Source organism: Carettochelys insculpta, chromosome 15 (assembly GCF_033958435.1).
Source record: "Carettochelys insculpta isolate YL-2023 chromosome 15, ASM3395843v1, whole genome shotgun sequence".
NCBI classification, from domain to species: Eukaryota; Metazoa; Chordata; order Testudines; family Carettochelyidae; genus Carettochelys; species Carettochelys insculpta.
Window position 1 is genome coordinate 7,287,509 of NC_134151.1, and position 19,774 is coordinate 7,307,282.

Sequence of the window (19,774 nt, forward strand, 5' to 3'; positions counted from 1 at the left end):
ATTTGTTGTGATGCTGATGTTTGTAGTACTCTGAAAGCAGTGGCTTTCAACCAGTTCAGTACAGATATAACACTGAATTAATGTAAAATAAGAAAGAACAAGGAGCTGTGCTAGCCATAGCATAACAGTAAAACAGCATTTTTATTAACATTAATGCAATTGTACCTTCATTATTTAAATGTTCTGTTTGGAGCAGAGCAGAAGTCTGTAAGCTCTACTATAAAGCATCTCCACTTTCACCATGTGGGATCATGAGATCTTTATTACTTATGATGAAGAAAAACAAAAATATTCTGTAGAATCAGTACATGCAATATTTAAAATTTCCTTGGGGTATCATGGCCACTCTGTTTTGTTCACTGAAAGTAGGTCAATGCAGGCAGCACTGTGTGGTCTATCTATATTTTCCACGTTTAAGCTTTCAATACTCCATTTTATATTTCCAAGCAGAAGGCTGTTTGCCTTTGGCTACATCTACACTAGAGTGTTTTGTCAATGAAACTCATGGAGTGTCCACATTACAAGCGCATTCTGTCAACAATAAATTGACAGAACATGGCACTTTTGTTGATAGTGCTCTGCCATTCCCCCAGGAGGCAAAACACTTCTGTCAACAAAGAGCAAATTTGGATGCTCTGGGAGGCCCTCTGTTGACAGACAGAGCTTCTGAGTCACTGGACAGCCCAGTCTGTTGTGCTTCTGGTTGGCCAGTCTGTCAAGAGAGTAGCCAGGCAGTCCAGCAGCTCTCTATCAACAGAACAGATCACTGTTTCAATCTGCTTTAGTGTTTGGCAATGATCAGTTGACAGAAGTTTGGTTGGAAGATATCTTCCAACTATAACTTCTGTCAACAGCTCACTGTAGTGTAGGCATAGCCTTTTATGGAAAAACGTGGAGCACAGAGAGTAAATTCCACACCCATTTCCTTATCATGAAGTGTTTCACAACCGTTTCCATATTCTAGTCCTTATGGATGAACTTACGAAGGAAAGAACAAGGCCAAGATCACGTAAAACTGAAGCAGTCTTGTGTATTTAAATAATTCTCTTCACTAGCTGCCGAGTGCCATACCAAACTTTCCCTCACCACCTTCATCCTGTGAGTTGAGTGTTTGCCTCTATCTAACTCAACTCTTTTCTCACAATAGGTTGCGAGTTTGAGTGGACCTCACAGCATGCAATTAGCTAGTCTTACATTCAATGTAAGGTCTTCCCTTACTCTTTGAATGAAGTCTCACAAGTAACATTAAGAAAAAACAGAAGAAAAAATGCCAGCAGTTAACATATTCACCTCATTTGCAAAAGGCCTCTGATTTGAAACCAGACAGAAACAGCGTGGCTTATGTCACTAGGAGAGTGGTGAGGCACGGGGATGGGCTGCCTAGGAAGGTGGTAGAAACTCCTTCCCTAAAGATCGTTAAAAGTCCTGGCTTGATAAAGCCCTGGCTGGGATGATGTAGTTGGGATTGATCTTGCTTTCAGCAAGGATTGGACTCCATGACCTCCTGAGGTCTCCTCCAAGCCTATGACCAGACCGAAGTTGTCATACTCCTCTCCTTTCTCCCCGAGGTTGGATCACTCTGTTAGTCCTCTTATCCCTGTCAAAAATGTTTGTGGGATGTAGGAATTCCACACCTTTGCAGAATTCTGGCCACCATGCATGTTAGAGGGTTATGTTTGGCTTTAAATATTTTCATGCTTGAGTTATGTTGATCATTTCATGAGTGACCTATTTTAAGTAACAAAAGCAGAAGGCAAATCTTTTGCCTATGGTTTCAAGTACTCTGCAACTGTGTTTTCTCTCTTTTTTATGGTAAATTAATGCATAAGATGGCTTTAGATTCCTACAATTCAACACAGAGCTTAACAGAGACGTTTACAGTGCAATTATAGGAAAAATGACTCAGAAAAACTGACACAGTAGGGTTCCCTAATAATCCTCTCTAACCAAATTATTTTAGTTCCATATTGATTGTCTTCATGTCACATTCTTTCAATTTATAGAATAGGTCAGAAGAGGTTTTTGTAAACTTGCTTTTCTGAACCCACTCAGAAATACGAAAGCCCATCTGTGTTTTCTGCTGTTCACATCTATACCAGCACCAAAGGCTCTGAAAGTTGAACTTAGCTGATAGTTTTGTGGATGACAGAGTAAAATCCAGCTTCATGCTATTAACTCCACAGGAGTACGAATTTTTCTGTCAGTAAATAGATGTGACTTTCTGATGCCCTGAGAGTTAGCAAGTTTACAATGCTATAATTTTTAGTCACTTTCCATTAATTGTGTAAAAATCATAGTTATTGTTTTAACTCTTTAGTCCTGGATCCAGACAGTCAGTTTAAAAAAAAAAAAAAAAAGCCAAATTCTCCACTAGAGTCAAAGGGAATTCTGTGCACCAGACATCAAGGCAAAGGTTTGCAAAGAGTTTTAAAACTGTAAGTAAAATATATTTTCCCTTTTATCCACCATTTGACAATTGTCTTCGGCTTTCTCTGTGTGAACTATTAACATGTGCAATTAAAGGCGTCATCTTGTGTGGGGCCAGGTAAGAGAAGGGTGTCACTTACTGTTTTATTCAGCACCACTCATCTTCAATCACGATAACTAATTTTTCCTGGGGACCAGCATCAAACTAAAATAGTCCCATATGTGAAAGAAAACCATGCATTGGTTACAGTCACCATTTCTATTTCTTACCATGACTTAATAAAAATGCTGATAATTGTGCTAGGTTTTTATTTTTGATATTCATTTGGGGAACATAGTCTGTCCAATTGCAACAATTAAAAGCATAATAAAAGCACTTAGATGACTGGCACACTTGGATAATTGACATGCCTTGTGGCCATGGGGCCAGCTGCACAGTTGAAGTTGGTTAAAATTTTTCCAGTTTCAGAATTTGAACAAAAAGTGCTAAAAGGTGACTGATGTGCATCTTGTCCTACATGCTTTTCGGGTTCTCTATTAACATAAATTATTACAGTTTTAGCATTTCCAAAGTAAATCTGACAAAGTGAACTGCTCTCCGAACTTCACAGCTACTGTATTATTACATGTTAAGACTATGGAGATAAAAAGATGTTGTTCCAATATATTTTAAGTTATAGTCTGAAATATAAATTTACTGATGTGTTTAGTTATCAATAACACTAAAATATAAGAGGCAGAGAACACCTGAATTATCTGAGTTGACATTGAGCTGTTTTATAGGCAAACCTCATTGCTTCTGTTTTTTGCTTTTGCTTACACTTTCCCAGTTATTTATCACTGTTTAAAACAAAAACTATAGTGTGTGTGAAAATCAGGGACAAAAATTAACTTCACAGTTTGCTGGGTAAATACTTATGTCAATGCTGCAAGGGACAGACTCTAAAAACAGTAAGAGTGTTGAAAGAAAATACAGTAAAATAAATGTAGCTTATTTCATAAGCTATGCTTTACAAGCATGTACACACATGTGGAGCATCTTCAGCTACTCTACTTGCCTTAAACAGCCTCACATTTTCCACTTAAATGAATTTCTTATTAATAAATGTTTACCTAATGTAATGTATTGGGTATTCTTAACATAATCAGTATTTTCATATACTTGAGTGGTCCATAATTGAGACGAAAATCAGTGAAAAACCCCAAAGCTGCTTCATCATCAAGGAATGAAAAACAGTAAAATCCAAAACTAAAGAGTCTTATCTACAAGGAATGGCTCAGTTGTTAAAATGTTAAGTGTGCATGACAAAATCAGCAATTCCAAAAAAAACAAAAAAGTAACTTCAGGCTGTCATATCTTTTCCTTGTTCACCGAAGGCACTGCATGCCATGAGAAAAGTAATGCTGTAGCCATGTTCATCCCAGGATATTAAACAGACAATGTGATTGATGTAATATTTTTTATTGAATCAACTTCTGTTGGTGAGAGAGACAAGCTTGCAAAGTGACCCTTCTTCAGGTCAGACAAAGGAGTTCTGTGTAAGTTCAAAAGCTTGTTTCACTCATCAACAGAAATTTCCTTACCCATTTTGTAGGACCAGCGAATCATTTAGCAAAAACGAAGTATTTTCTAGCTTACAAGAAACACTCCAGCAAAATCCTGCTTTGATATTAAGGGTGTTTTCATCAAACGAAATCATAAATAAGAAATACAAAGTTAAGGATTGAAATAATACAAAGTCAAGCATTCACATTAGGAAACTGAGACTTACATTGCTCACTCAACTCTCATTCAGGCCTCCAGGCCTTCCAAAGAGGGGCAGGTGGGCAGAAGGCACAGTTCAGCAAAGAATATTTCACTTTTGGATTCGCATTTGCAAATAGCAATTCATCTTAAGCTTCGTGTTTCCTTTGAGCAAAAACTATCAAATCACAGTATGAAGCTAGCAAATATTTGCAAGAATATTTGAAGACAAAACACCCTGTGCATGGGAGTAAGTCAGGAGAATTTTTTTCAAAGAAAGTTTTTAGTTCCAGACTTGCTCAATTAAAATGTAAAAAGCTTTTGTAAACACAGTGCCATCTGCAAGTAGGTTTTAAGTGAGGTGAAGCGTAAGCTATGCAAGACAAATCAAACCCCTGAAAGGGATATAGTAGTAATCTGGAAAGGTTGAGAAACACTGATCTAGCATTAAAACCACACAAAATTAAGCTACTCTAGAAAACACTTATTTTTAAATTGATATGGTACAATAACAATGAGAAATCTAAAGCATTGTTTTTCACATTTAATTGTTGTTTCTTTGCAGGTTTCTTCCCAGCACAATAACATTTACATATTGCATGGGTTTATTTTTGTCTATCTAATGTGTCCATGGCTACCAGCCTCCTGCTTTTGTTTGCTGGTATCATAATGATGTCAGTCTGATGAGTCAAACTGAGTTAATGGCTGCTTTTCACTGAGTGTTAGATTTCATGGCATGCACAAGGTGTATTATTAACATCATCTGTGAACATTTGCATGAAAAGACTTATTGAATGGAAGGCATCAGATCTCTGGACAGGTTTTCATCTTTCAGGTTTGGAGACTATTTCTATTTCTCTTTTAGGCCTCTCCACTTTTCCACCTGACAGTATTTAAAGCCCAGACACAAATTAAAAGAAACTTTCTAACATGATTCCAGTGTGTCTTCATTCCTGTACCTGGGACAATGATAAATGCGCAGGAGAAAGCATTCTCTCCATGTTTGAACCTGTTAGGAGGGCATCAAACAACCTGATAGAAGAGGCTTCTCAGGAGAGTGTCCCCCAACAGATATTATTTATGGTATCTGGCTCTATAGCTCTCTAGTACTACATGGGCCAGCAGGTGTGGAAGTGTCATGTAGTTTGACTAGCAACCAGCCTCTAACAAAAAACCAAAATCTGCAGCAAGTGGTGTCTGACTCACATTAATCCAGCTGACAGACTACAAAAGCAACAAGAAATCATTTTTATAAATCTGTGTCTGATCTAATGGTGACCTTTTTACTCCTGTCCCATGCATTTATACTGTAGACTATTTGATCTTTGAAGACGCTTTGAAAGCAAATTTCATTTTTGCACCTTAAAAAAAAATCTCTTACAAGCCTTTTAGCAGCTCCATTACATTGAAAGCAAAAGGGACAAATTCATCTCAATTGTAAATCCATTTACTCCTGACCAAGTTGAATCTATTGTGGAACTAACCCAAAGTTACCTTTAAGATCTATATTTTCCACATTTTCTGTGAGTTGCTTTTTGGATTTCTTTGAACATGGATGGTAAAAGTGGACTAGAGCCATTTCTAGTTCCCTGTTTCATTGCTGGCAGGACACCAGCCTGGATACAGTGACATTTGGGTTTACATCATGGTAGACAATATTTCAACCTAACAAACTTTTTTTTTTTGTTTAGATTATATCAATACGTTACCAAGCAAAATTCCTGCACTCCTGACTGAGGCCCTCATTCTCATGGACAATTTTGCCTTGGGTCTGGTGTACGCTAGAAATTAAAGTTGACCCCAGATATGCAATTCTAGCTACCCCATTTGCACGTCTAGAATCAAAATTTTGGGGAGTAAAGGCACTTAGAAGTGCCCATGGCTACACGCATGCTGGCACTTTGAAGTTTGACACTTCGAAGTTGCCACAGGGGAGAATTAGCCTAATGAAGTGCTGCATATTCACTGCAGCACTTCATTAGTAATCTCCCATCGACCTGATTAACATGCCACCTTCAAAGTTTGGGGCAAAGGTAGACCCAGGTTCAGGGTCACAGTAACACTGCACATTTAGTCAAAACAACTACTATACCTGTTATTGCCCTCAATGAAAACAAAAATAAAGTGCACTATATGTTTCAAGTAAACTAACTTGATTTATAACAATACTAGTGAGACCTTGTAATTTGAAAAAAAAAGGCTTTCAAATTCAATTTTCACATCTCTTTTTTTTCTTTGACTTTCAATAACCAAGTTCAGAGAAATATAAGTGAATGAAGTCACTTTCCATTAATTTATAGTTTAAGACTCATTTTCTTTGTGCTGCAATGTAGCTGTTTCAAACAATTCAGTGAAGCATTTATTTTCAACAGAAGTTTTTGTTGCCTTCATTTACACATTTTATTACAAATGAGTGAACTTGTCAACTCATTTTTTTTTCCTCCAAAAGTTTTAGCTGAGGTCAAGACTAAAGGATCAATCTGAGCTTACTCAGATTTTTGTCTGAAGTATTGCCACTTCCGTGGTTACAAGTAGCGCTTCCTTATGCTTATAATGGACAACCTCCCAACCTCATGAGGATCCTTACTAACAGCCACAGTCTATACCCGAGGAACACCAGTCCTGGAACCTTTCCCTGCAACAAAGCCCGCTGCCAGCTTTGTCCACATATCTTCTCTGGAAATACCATCACTGGACCTAACCAGGTTACTCACAGAATCACGGGCACTTTCTCATGCTCCTCTACTAACATCATACATGCCATCATGTGCCAACAATGCCCAGATGCTTTGCATATTGGACAGTCTTCTAACTCCCTTAGACAAGGGGTCAACGGGCACAAAACAGACATCAAAACACTCCAGATCCACAAACCAGTTACTCAACATTTTAATGGAATGGGGCATTCTGTCAATGACCTCAGGGTATGTGTGTTACTGAAGAGAAATTATCGCTCCGTTTTAGAAAGAGAAGTGGACGAACTGACATTTATATTCAAATTTGGCACATTAACACATGGTTTAAATCGTGATGGGAACTTTCTGAGTCACTATAGGGGCTCATCTGCATACTTGACTCAATCTAATTCTTGATCTTCCCCCCCACCCCCCACTATCTGATTTGCTCACCTTGATTATCTTTTTCTGATTTGTCCTCCTTGCTTACTGTTTTTGGTTTTCTGTGTCTTAAATATTAAGTCTGTTCTGGTCTGGATATGGTCTGAAGAAGTGGGTCTGTCCCACGAAAGCTCACCTCATAAACTATTTTGCTAGTCTTTAAAGTGCTACTTGACTGCTTTTTGTTTTTATAATGGAAAGAGATTGGTGACAAAGAAAATGGCTTTCCTCATCTATTCATTGTGTGCAATGTCCTCACTGGATAGCAATACTCTCACTGTTTCCTCTGTACAGTCAATTTCTCGTTTGTACCATTTTTTCCACACAAACTTTTTTTAAAAAAAGATAAATATTTGAAATCAGAAAAGGAGCAGAGGGAGTCAGAGACAAATGTAATTCTAATTCTAATTTTTTTTTTAGTTTAGATTTACTAGATTTAGGCTAAGTTGACATTCATAAGAAACTGCCATAGCCATTTGCTTCTGGCATCACTTCAAGTACCATAGTGGTGGCACAATGCCACATAATTTAGACAAGATGGTTGATTTTATCCCCTCCTAAAAATTCTTAACTTATTTGAGGCTATTCTTTTCTGCTTCCCCCAAAAGGAAGGAAACTTTAATTAAATTTGAAGCTTACATCTGTCCATGTGACAGTATCAAAACAATTTAAAAAAAAAAACACTGACTAAAAATGGCCACAGCCATTTCATAGCTTCCTATGTCTATTTCTAGAGTCCCAAGAACACAGTTAATATAGTCAGCCTCAGATGTTGTATGCATTCTGCAGAAAGCCGCATGACATACCTCTGCAGATCACCTCCAGTATCCACAACTTTTAGAAACTGTTGAGCTTTAAAACAATTCTGATCTACCAGCCCAGAGAAACAGTAGCCGTAATCTCTACATTGTAAACCTTGGTTTCTTTATCCAGCTCTAGCCTTTCAAGTGCTTACGCTAATAGCAGCTAGATGGACTGCAGAAGCTGCATGTTCCAACCATATCATAGAATCACAGAATGCTAGGACTTCATGGCTTGTTTGATCCGCTTTCAGGATTTAGTCTTAAACTAACGTCTATAAAAACAACATCCCACGGATGAGCTGCAGAGGCCCTTAACACAACTGATCTGTGTGACCATTGAAAAATAATGTCTTCGTTTAAAACAAAACACAAACACCTTCCTCCCACCAAGTCCCCAAGGCAAAATCAAACAAGCCACCCAGGCTCTGTCCTTGAAAAAATACCATGGAAAATGTGAAGTATTTGCTTACTCCTGTGCCTTTTCAACTGACTGCAGTGAACCCTGCATTCATGGTATAGCACTCCTCCTCGTAGGCGTGATGAAATTTTCTGTGTGGTTACAGTTTAGTTTCTCAAAAGGAAGTCAACAATATTCATGTACAGATATCATAACTAAAAAATGTGCTTGAACGCAGGGACTACACGGAAATATGCAAGTGAACTTCCAAAAATGTGCAACAGAAATTGACTTTCAAAATTATTAGATCTCTATCTAAAATCACTTCTAGCTAGTGTTCCCTTTAAACAGAGTGCCTGGGAGGCCACCCAGGAGAGTTCTGATTAGCAGAGTGCCCACGGCTACCCACATCCACCCACAGTTGACAGCATGCTGCTCGCACATAACAAAATGTATTCCTCCCACAGATGGAAAAAATTAGAGGGAGCATGGCTTTGGACTTCTTTCTTTTTGTTACTCTCATAAACACAAAGAACTGACTGCACAGGAGAGACTTTTATAGATTGCTGAAAAGCAAAAGATTTGGACTTATATGAATCGATGGAGAAATTTATGAAACTGACAAACTCCCACTGTACCTTACACAGCCTCGAGTGCTATCTTGTTCAAAGAGAGGGACTGTTAGCCTATTTCCCCTCTGCAGAATTCATTACCCCTCTTATAGGCTGGATGCACCCCATTTAGCTTTAAAAATCAAAACCAACACCTTGAATTTCACCTGGAAGTAAAAGAAGCCAGTGCTGCCTTGAGTGGATAAACCTCCTATGCTCTAAGGAGTAGGCCATCTTTAAGTTGTATGCAGATACATCATAGAAAAGTGCAAGGATTTACAATGTTTCAGATTAAGATATCTAAGAGACATGACAGTGTTACCCATTCGTACTTTACAGCTACCCAAAAAATTCAGGGTCTCACAAGTTGTTCCAGTTAAGAAGAAACATAGGTGGTAGCCTGGTATTTCTTTGATGTAGTTTTGTTTATCTAAAAAGAAGAAGCAATGCCCATGTCTCTGAAACTAATAGCAAAAAACAGCTTCTGTTGCTCACTGCACCAAGAGTGCTCTTCATCCTGTGCCATGACCAAAAACCTCTCCCTGGGCTTCTCTCAGGGTTAACCTCTGTGCTTTCAGTTGCTCCCTCAGGCTGCCTTCCCTGCTTTCTGGTCCAGTGCATTCTGCACTCCCTTCTCACGCACACCCTTACCCAAACAATATACAGCAAAAGCACCTGCTCCCACTCAGTCCAAAACTAGGCAGGTTCACATAACCCTCCTTGGCTAATTTATCTTTACAACCACATTAAATGAACCATCCTTTTGTACCCCTCAGTCTCAACAAAATTCATGATCTAAGCAGCCCTTAGTACCTCCTAGTATAACCACCACCAACATACAAATACAGGGCCATATTAACTTCCTGTAAGTAGTCCTATTCAGCTGAGTGGGACTCTTCCAACAGCAAACTCAAAGCACAGCAGACTTTGCCTCTGAATTAAATCACAGATGAGCAGCAGACATCCTAAACCTTTTGATTGCCTGCCCCCCCACACACATTCGAGGCCATGAGGCTATGAATCTTATGCAATGGGGCTCACTGCCTCAGTGATTATGACCTCTTGTGTGCAGCACTCACAGGTCTGGAATAAGTGACTGATGTTCTTGCTGTAAGCCTTGGCAAAAAGGTCAACTTTTCTCCTCCTTTGCACAGACACAGAATCAGAAAAAAGCAGCTACTTCCTTAGATTGACAGAGTTTAAGGCCATAAGGGACATTTAGATGATCATGTCAGACTTTCTGCATATCACAGGCCATTATATTTAACCCAGTTAACCCTCTATTAGGGTAATAACTTGGGCCTGACTGAAGCATATTATTCAGAAAGCCAGTCTTGATTTCAAGAGATATAGAATCCTTTTCAAGAACCCTAGTTCTTTTGGTGGTTTGTTTCTATGATTAATCACCTTCACTTTTAAAGTTACTTATTTGACTTTGCTTGGGTTGAGTTTCCAGTTCCTGGGTCATCTTAGCTTTTCTGCTGTAAAATAACAACACCTTTAGAACATAACATTTTCTCCTGTGATGGTATTTATATACCGTAACAAAGTCACCTCTCAATCTTCTTGCTGGCATCAGAAGAAATGCTGAAGGAGCTGCAGATTAAATCGTTTTATATAAGCTATGCTGACAACCAACTCTTAGCAGGTACTTTCATTTAAAATAACTAGAAAAATCGTTTTGTCTCCTTAACAGACAGATATTCAGTAACTCACCAACACGGGAGAGATTACAAATAGGACAGTGGCTAACAACCAGGTCATCTTGGCAAGATTCAGGGTTGTGTTCGCTCTGTCTTTAACAAGCCCACAGGGTAAATATGATTTAGCCACTGCATTTGAAACCTGAAAACCAGCTTACCAACAGACCCAAGGAATGAAAATTGCAGACACAGCATTAGTAGGAACAATGGAATAAAATGGGTTTGCATGAAAACTCCTTATACCAACATGCTGCAAATCATAAAAACATTAAATAGACTACTCACTATCAAGGACTCATCTCTCCCCATTGAAATAACAGTCCTGTTCACGGTGCGTAGGAGTTGTACCATTAGTTCTTGAATGTGATGGTAGGTTGTCTCCTGTAAAATAATACGAAGCCAATGTTGATATGAAGTCACTCTTTTAAAGCAGAAGAAATAATTAGATTAGTAAATTCCTGACATTTTCAATAGCTGATTGGCACTGTCCTCAAGTACAGCAAACAGTCTTGCTTGCCCTGTTCACATGAGCAATCCCACTCAGGTCAATAGGAACACTCTTTTCAGTGAAGCAAGCCAAGTCTGATCATTCTCTTGCCACATCTCTCCCTCCTCTCACCTTAGGTCCAGTCAATATTGTTGGTTATCAGACTGTAACAGTGGTGTCCATTAGTAACTGAAGGATCACCACACGAAAGCTGTTGTTCTTCTGTATTCACTGCAGCTCTTACCCCACTCTAACAATGCCATTCCCCTCCCCCTTGCCCCAGAGCTTGGCACCGTCCCCCACCCCATGCAAACTGCTGGTGACTCACTAGAGCCACCACTGCCACTGAAGCCGCCGGGGCTGCGCAAGCCGTGCCTGGGCAAGAGGTGAAGAAGGAGCTGCCACTGCCGCCATGAGCTTTTCCCACCAGGTGGTGGGGTGCATGTGTGGAACGAATGGAGGGTGCACCACATGTGCAGCTTGAGGGAGCTACATTTTGCCACTGTGGTGTCCAGTTCACCATGTGTGGAGAGTGGTAAGCCTATGGGGTGCTGTGGGACTACAACGTCCTAGCCTCAGAGAACATATGCCCAGGAAAAAAACCGAACTGTGTCACAACAAGCTACAGATGCTAAGAGCCACCACTTTTACCTGATGCTAAGAAATAATCCAGGTTAACAAAAATAACTTTGTTTTCAGGTTTGCATCTCACAAGCAGACCAGTACACCAACTGGGGGGGGTCATCTTTTCTTCATAAGGCACTTAAGCATTTTGTCGACAAATGCAGTATTAAAAATTATCACACAGTAGCCATTGCACATATGTTTCACTAAGCTTACTGGGCTAGTTAACTGACACTTTGTCATCTGTCTAGGAATGGTTTGGGGGTGGGGAGGGGCATTGAAAAGTAACTCTCAAATCACAGACAAAAAATCTTAAATCTTTCACTCAGCATAGTACAAATGGCTTCACCTGCCAGCAGACCACATAAGGAGATTTTTCAGACTCATGTAACCCTGAGAAGTCCCCAAGTACATAGGCCAGACCTGTTTTTCATTTAACAGAGCTGTAAGTCTGAAGTTCCTCATTCACACCATATACTTTCTCTCATAGCTTCCCATCAGTCATGGTATTCGCTGGAATTTTGCAAACTGAAGATGACTGGTGGCAGTCAAGTGACATTTTCACGTTTTTGTTTTTGAAATACATGTCATATCAGAGCAATAGCTGACACATTTGCCTTCATTTTTATTATAAAACTTCTTTGTACAGGATTTATAACCCTGTAATAAAAGAATTCAACATATAATACAATTGGGCAAGTCCTCTAGCAAATGATGTATAAAACATTTTCAAAAATCCCTTGCAAACAGTTCAACATCTTTTCATCATAAAGTTTAGGGGAATGTGATTACGATGTAAATTTCCCGGATTTTTCTGGCTGATCAGTCGCTTAATATCAGAGACGTAGCCATGTTAGCCTGTAGCTTCGAGAACAAGACTTCTTGTTGTTCTCAGTCCCTTAACACTAACCAAATATGTATTTTGTGGCCTTTTATACTTTCCAAACTCACGATATCCTCTGATTATTTTGCCACTCTAGAGTTACCCCTCTGTACATATTAGGGACATAATGGGAATTTTCTGTAATACATTTTATGAATCCCTGTATGTGCTGCATTGCTACCCAGTGGCTGCAAAGGAGTGACACTCTCCTGGAACAGTGCAGGAGACAGGAGATGGGCACCCTTGTGTCTTCATGTGGTCTGGTGAAATTAAGGAAGTTGTTAAAACAAACTGTATGAAATGGACCCAGATCAACAGAGGATCCAGAACGACACAGAGATGCCACAATGGCTGAAAAATCCATTCTTAACAGAAGAACCCCCAACAGACGGGACTTGTGCTGAATTGGGGAGCAAGGTGTAAAGGTGCCTGCAAAGACAGGCAGCATTCCTGGAGAGAGTCAGGAACTCTGATTAGGTAAATAGAGCATCAAGAAGTGGGAAACAGAAATGGAGTCCATCATCATAGCTGGGCTGGCTGATTACATCACTGATTTCACCTGGAATGACTAAGGCTTAACTTCTGTTTCATTGTGGCAGCCTAACTTTCTCTACTCGCAGTGACCCATAAATCACAGACACAGTATACTCGACCAGGAAGACACCTTGAGAGGTCATCGAGTCTAGTTACCAGTGCTCGTAGCAGAGCCAAGCACCACGTAGAACCTCCTTGACAGATGTGTGCCTAATCTGCTCTTAAAAATGTCCAGTGGTGGAGACTCCACAACTTCCCTAGGCAGCTTATTCCAGTGCTTAACCATCCTGACAGCAAATTTTTCCTAATATCCAAGCTAAACCTCCTTTGCTGCATTGCTTCTTGTCCTATTATCAGAGTTAAGGAGGATAGTTTTTCTCTGTGTCCTCTTTTAACAATCTTTTAGGTACTGGAATAAGGGGAAAAGGGCCTTTCATGGATGAGTAACCGTTTAAAAGACAGAAAAAAGAGGAAGAATAAATCGTCAGATTTCAAAGTGAAGCAAGGTAATTAGCATGGATCTGTAATGGGAACTGTGTTGTTCAACAAATTCTTAAGTCATGTGTAAAAAATAAAAGGGCAGGGGGTAAAAAAAGAATAGGCAAAATTTGCAGATGATATTAAATTATTCAAGATTACCAAGTTCAAAGTAAACTGCAAGAAGCTACAAAGGTATCTCGCACAACTTGGTGATTGGACAACAAAATGGCAGATTAAATTCAGTGTGGATAGATAAAAGAAATTCACATTGGAAAACAATCATAATTAGTACAAAATGAAGAAATCAAAATTAGGCATCACCATTCAAGAAAGAGATCTTGGGCTCATCGTAAATAATTCTCTGAAAATATTGGCTCAATGTACAGCCTCAGTGAAAAAGGGAAGCAACTGTTTGGAACTATTAGAAAAGGGATACAAAATTTAGACAGAACATACTGTACTGCCACTATATAAAGCCCTTGCACTCCACAGTACTGCACATTATATGCCGGTTGCCCCGTCTCAGAAAAGATTATTAGAGTTGAGGCAGACCTATCATTGCTCACAGACAACCTGCCAACCTAAAACAAATCCTAACAAGCAACCATACACCGCACCACAGTCACTCTATCTCAGGGACCCATCCATGCAACAAACCTCGTTGCCAGCTCTGCCCACATATACACACCAGCAACATCATTACAGGACCTAACCGGATCAGCCACACCATCGTGGGCTCATTCAGCCGCACATCTACCAATGTAATTTATGCCATCATGTGCCAGCAACGCCCCTCTGCCATATACATCGGACAAACTGGACAGTCTCTACGTAAAAGAATAAATGCACACAAATCAGACATCAGAAATGGCAATATACAAAAACCCATAGGAGAGCACTTCAATCTCCCAGGACACACAGTAGCAGATTTAAAAGTAGCTATCCTTCAGCAAAGAAATTTCAAGAACAGACTCCAAAGAGAAATTGCTGAGCTACAATTCATCTGCAAATTCAATACCCTCAGCTCAGGATTAAACAAAGACTGTGAATGGCTGGCTAAATACAAAAGCAGCTTCCCCTCTCTTGGAGTTCACACCTCCAGATCTACTGATGACAATACAACTCAGCCTGCCTGACTGAGCTAACCTCGTTATCCCCAGCCTTGCTCTGGCCTATTTATACCTGGCCTTGCAGATTTCCAGGACCAGCATCTGAAGAAGTGAGTTAACTCACGAAAGCTCATGCTCTAAACTTTCCTGTTAGTCTATGAGGTGCCACAGGAGCCTTCGTTGCTCTACAGATCCAGACTAACACGGCTACACCTCTGATGTCTGAAGACAGGAAGCTAGACCAATTGCTACCGTGTGATTATGTATTGCCACTTCAATAACATACAAAACTGGGGATATCACAAATAAGGTTTGAAACATTGGACCACAGTGGAGCATAATAGTTTGTAATGGCCTGTACTCTGTCAACATACATTCACATATGGTGAAAGCTGGTAAAGTCAAACCCTTAAATGTTAGGAATTGCCAAAAGTCAGGTTGCCTGTGCAAGCTTAATCACCCCCTTATACATATGCAAAAGGATACAGCCTGTAATTGCTTGGCTTACATACTGTTTTCTCCATAGGACCCCCGCTTCCTCCAGCAGACAGAATGGATGCTGCTCACCAAATGAACAGCTATTCAATATTGGTTCATTCTCTTTGCTCCCTGTGTAGCCACAGGCTTTATTTACTACACAGTACTCAAACGCTGCTCTTCAGAGGGAATTAACTTCATTGTCGGATGTTCTAAGGCTTTCATCACATACTTCTCAAACATTTTTGTATTTATGTTTACTACATCCCCATGAGATTAGATGGTGGTATTATCTCCAATTTACAGGGGAGAAATGGATGCACAGAGGGAAAAAGTTTGTAAGAAACCACAGAGATTATGTGCCCAATTTGAGATACCTGATTTTTCAGAAATATTGCATTATATAGCACTTTATATGGTCATAACTCAGCATATGCTAACTTCAGCTTCAACTTTGCTTACAATTTACAAAACCCAGACCCCAGGTTGTCAAGCCAGGCTCCCCAAAACTGAGGAACAGGCGATGCCTATTAAAAGTATGGTTTCAGAAACTAACCCAACGGCACATACAATGCTCTATGGCATAAGCAGGATGAGAATCCAGTATTCCAGGCCAGCATTCAACTGCCTGAACCATGAGACCCTTCTTTGTCACCCCACAGATCTCTGCCAGACACACACTGCCCCTGTTTTATCAACTAATGAGTCTGGGGTAATAGAGGCAACAGCTTCCTTTCACTACAGACCCTGAGTCATGCCTGAGTAGATCTATCAAATACATTAAAGGAGGCAGCAGTCTTGTGGGGAAAACAGTATGGAATCATAGAACTAAAAACTAGCATTGCTAGAAATAAGGGATAGGTTTCTTAGCACCCCTCCTGACTCCTCCTATTACCATTATTAATAATAAACAAGGAGAACTTATCTACATTCACTAGGGTAGTTTTGCTGCTTTTTTGCAGCACCCAGTAACTCCCAATCTTGTTATACAGAGATGATGAATTAAGGGATGTCCCTTGTAACGTGGGACTATTGGCAACCCTACTAAAGGTTACCATAATAGTTATGCATGGTGGGTGGGGGGCTAAATTACAGGCGCACAGGTGACCTTGTAAAGGTCTTGCCTTTGACACTTAAATAATGTTTTCTTAATGTAGGGCTTTTTGATGTGGAACTAAATTCAAGTGCATCACATGTTCTACAATGATTGATAATGGTTTCATAGTCTGAAAGACAACTTATTACATAATACTGAAATTATGCTTAATCTGTCTAAATGACAAAGGATATGCCTACAATTACTGGAAGATCAACTCCTCCAGGGTCGATCTCCTGGGGTTCAATTTAGCAAGCCTCGTGGGGATGCACTCAATTGAACCACTAGCGCTCTACAGTCAGCCCTGGAACCCCTGATTCTCACAAGGAGTAAGGAAGGGCAACAAGGAGATCAATGGGAGAAACTCTCCTACGTGTGGATGACCAGAAAAATCGATCTTCGATATGTAAATTCCAGCTATGCAATTGTCATACCTGGTATTGCAGACCTTAGTCAATTTTTCAGTCTAGTGTCAACCCAGCCAATGTAAATTGTACTGAAGTGAGAATTGGTTTGTTCCATACCTAAAGTACAATGATTTACAATATTTATGATCAACTTTCCATATTATAAATCAAAACCAATACACACATTACTTAGAAAACTCAAAAGAGTCACTCTCTATCACATTCAGAATTTAGAGGATGTGGTTCTGATCTTAAAAACATGACTAACACTTAGTAATACTTATGCAGGTTACACCAAAGACAATATAGGCATAAGTCTGTTTGTCAGGCTTGTAATGAAACCTCTGCCAGCTATCGATGCTACTAAATTCCAGAAGATAATTAACCTTTTATTACTATGTCCTCATGGCAAATTTTTCATACACCTCCATTATCATGCTTCTGATGAACACTGTTGTATTTGTAGCCAAGTGCAATCTGCTTTTTCAAATCCTCCTGTGTACCTTTTCTTTCTCTGAATGTACTCCAACCTTCTGTCTGCTCATTGAAGCCCAAACTCAGTTATTCACCCTGAGCCTCATAGGTCTGGCCTCACAGTACACGTAACTGCTCTCAGGTTGATTCGAAATTGAGACCGCTAGAGCTTAGTGCATGAGCCTCTACAATTTGGCAGCTCGCTCTCAGCTAAGGCTGTAGAGGAGACTCATTCTCTCTCTCTGTAAGCAGTCTAGGCGTCACTACATGAGACAGTGAACCACAACCAGTAGGTGTGAAGGTTACATACACAACATTTGATATTACTGTAGAAAGGCAGAATGCTCAGATCAAGCACTGTTTTTAAACTGTTGGGTGCATCCTCTGGAATGAAAACCAGTTATTGTTATACACTTGGTAAACTTACAATTCCCCATTTTATGATATGCTGCTATGTCAAGTTACTAACCCACGCGTAAGTCCAGCATCAGGGAGGCAACCTGGGATAAAAAAGGAAATAGAAACAAGCTACAAACCTCTCTAACCCTTGCAATTCCCATTTATAACAGCTGTAAAAGGAAAATGATCATTGATTTAGGACATCAAACATCCACACAGAGCATCTGTTAAATGAAATAACTCACAATGGACACTAAGAATCTTCCAAACATTATTTTTTAATCTACACACTTTGCCTATCCACCAATGGGTGTTACTACTTGGCTATTGACCACCACCTCATATCCAGCAGGTGGAAATGTCATCACTAAGTTTCTGATTTCTGGGCAGCCTTTTGACTCTTCCATGAAGGTGTGAAAAATCACTACTTTTTAACCCATCTGAGACTTGGGAATATCCATTAATTTCTGATAAACTGATCAATGCCACTGCATGCAGTCCGCAGAGATTGTTGCTTTTTCACCCGCAGAAGACACAAGGTCTCTTTGCTAGGACTGTAGCACTTCTAAGTAGTCTCCTGGTAAGAATTCTTGTCATGAAGTTACAGAATGTGGAGTTCAAAATGTACTACTCAGCAGGAATTGTTACAGGCTGTGCTCTAAGACATGTTTTATGCTGTGTCCCTAGTTAGAATTCAAGATGTTTATATTAATCATAGCTCTCTTTAGTGTATTGATTACCACAATAATTTTGAGGAAAAAATGCAGGCTCTTTTAGCCTTGAAAAACTTCACTCGAGCTTCAGTACTTTTATGTGGAAAAATTGCAGCATTAAATATTGAGACCTCTAGAATACTAAAATGATCTATTGGCACTGCTTCAAATGGCCAAGGAAATATGGGAACATTTAGGTCTACAGTGCATCAGTTTCCCTTCACTGTAATCAATTTCATTGCTGTCATTGGCTCTCAAACTAGGGAACAAATCTTTAAAAAAAATGCACTACCAAAATTTCTACTGCAGTTTCTTTCATGTCTTATGCATTTTGTATTCCTTTGATAGTCTTTCTGGGCACAGGTCTGCCTCCTGTGTGAGGAAGTTGGGTTATCCGATAATGTGTAACACAACATTTGAATAATCTAATTTTATCTATTGCATTGTTTTAAATGTATTTATTATGGGGTGCAAATCCTAACCAAAATGCCATCATCACACCCCTCTTTAACGAAGCCACAGTTTTGCCAAAAGCTGCATATTATTGACTGGTTTGGCATAACACGTGTCCTTGTCCATCCTTATCTTTATGCTTTGTAGTAATTTGTCTTATATTTATTCCAGGAAAAAAAATAAGCAGTTATTTTATATCAGTTCTCAAAAGGATTTTCAATCTATGAAACATTTTATGTTTATGTATTCACATTATGTATGTATGTATTTTATGTTTATGTTTATGTATTCACTGCGCAATCCATGCTTTTACCTCTTTGTTTCTTCTCGGGTGAGCTATTATGTTTCATGAATTTACTTTCCAGTGGAAGTCTGGAAAAGATGAAATACTAGAAATCTGATCGCCATCAGGTGACATGCTGGGAAATTTTCTAATAATATCCTTGAAAACCTTATATTTATTAAGCTTATTTATGATTGTGTATCAAGCCTGTATAGTCCCACTCTAGGGGGTGAGATGTCATGTATGTAACACCTAGAAGATCAAAAAACTGTACTGAAAATGTGCCAGAGAAGTATGGACTTTTGGGACAATAAGAATAAAGAGGACTTCCTGGTGATTTCCTAGTGAGAGAATGCAAATTATCAGTTCCAGTTAGGCAAAATCCTAACCTTCTGCAGCTAGACTTTGAGGACTCTGCTGATTATCTGTTATCCAAGAACAAGATCAAAGCCCTGAGCTGTCCAAAGAAACAGCTGCTCTATCCAATCCTTGTGTTCTACATTGTTATGCCCAGAAAATTAATCATTTAAATTCAGGACTGAAACCAACCAACC

The 19,774-nt window shown here is 39.4% G+C and overlaps 1 protein-coding gene across 1 annotated transcript in view; it reads right to left on the reverse strand.

The window, feature by feature from the left end:
* Positions 1 to 19,774, reverse strand: part of DOCK2 (dedicator of cytokinesis 2) — a 454,537-nt gene that overhangs the window by 272,169 nt on the left and 162,594 nt on the right. Inside the window, exon 27 of the mRNA XM_075010079.1 lies at positions 11,087 to 11,182. Within this exon, the coding sequence (XP_074866180.1) occupies positions 11,087 to 11,182 (96 nt within the window). The remainder of the gene's footprint in view (positions 1 to 11,086; positions 11,183 to 19,774) is intronic.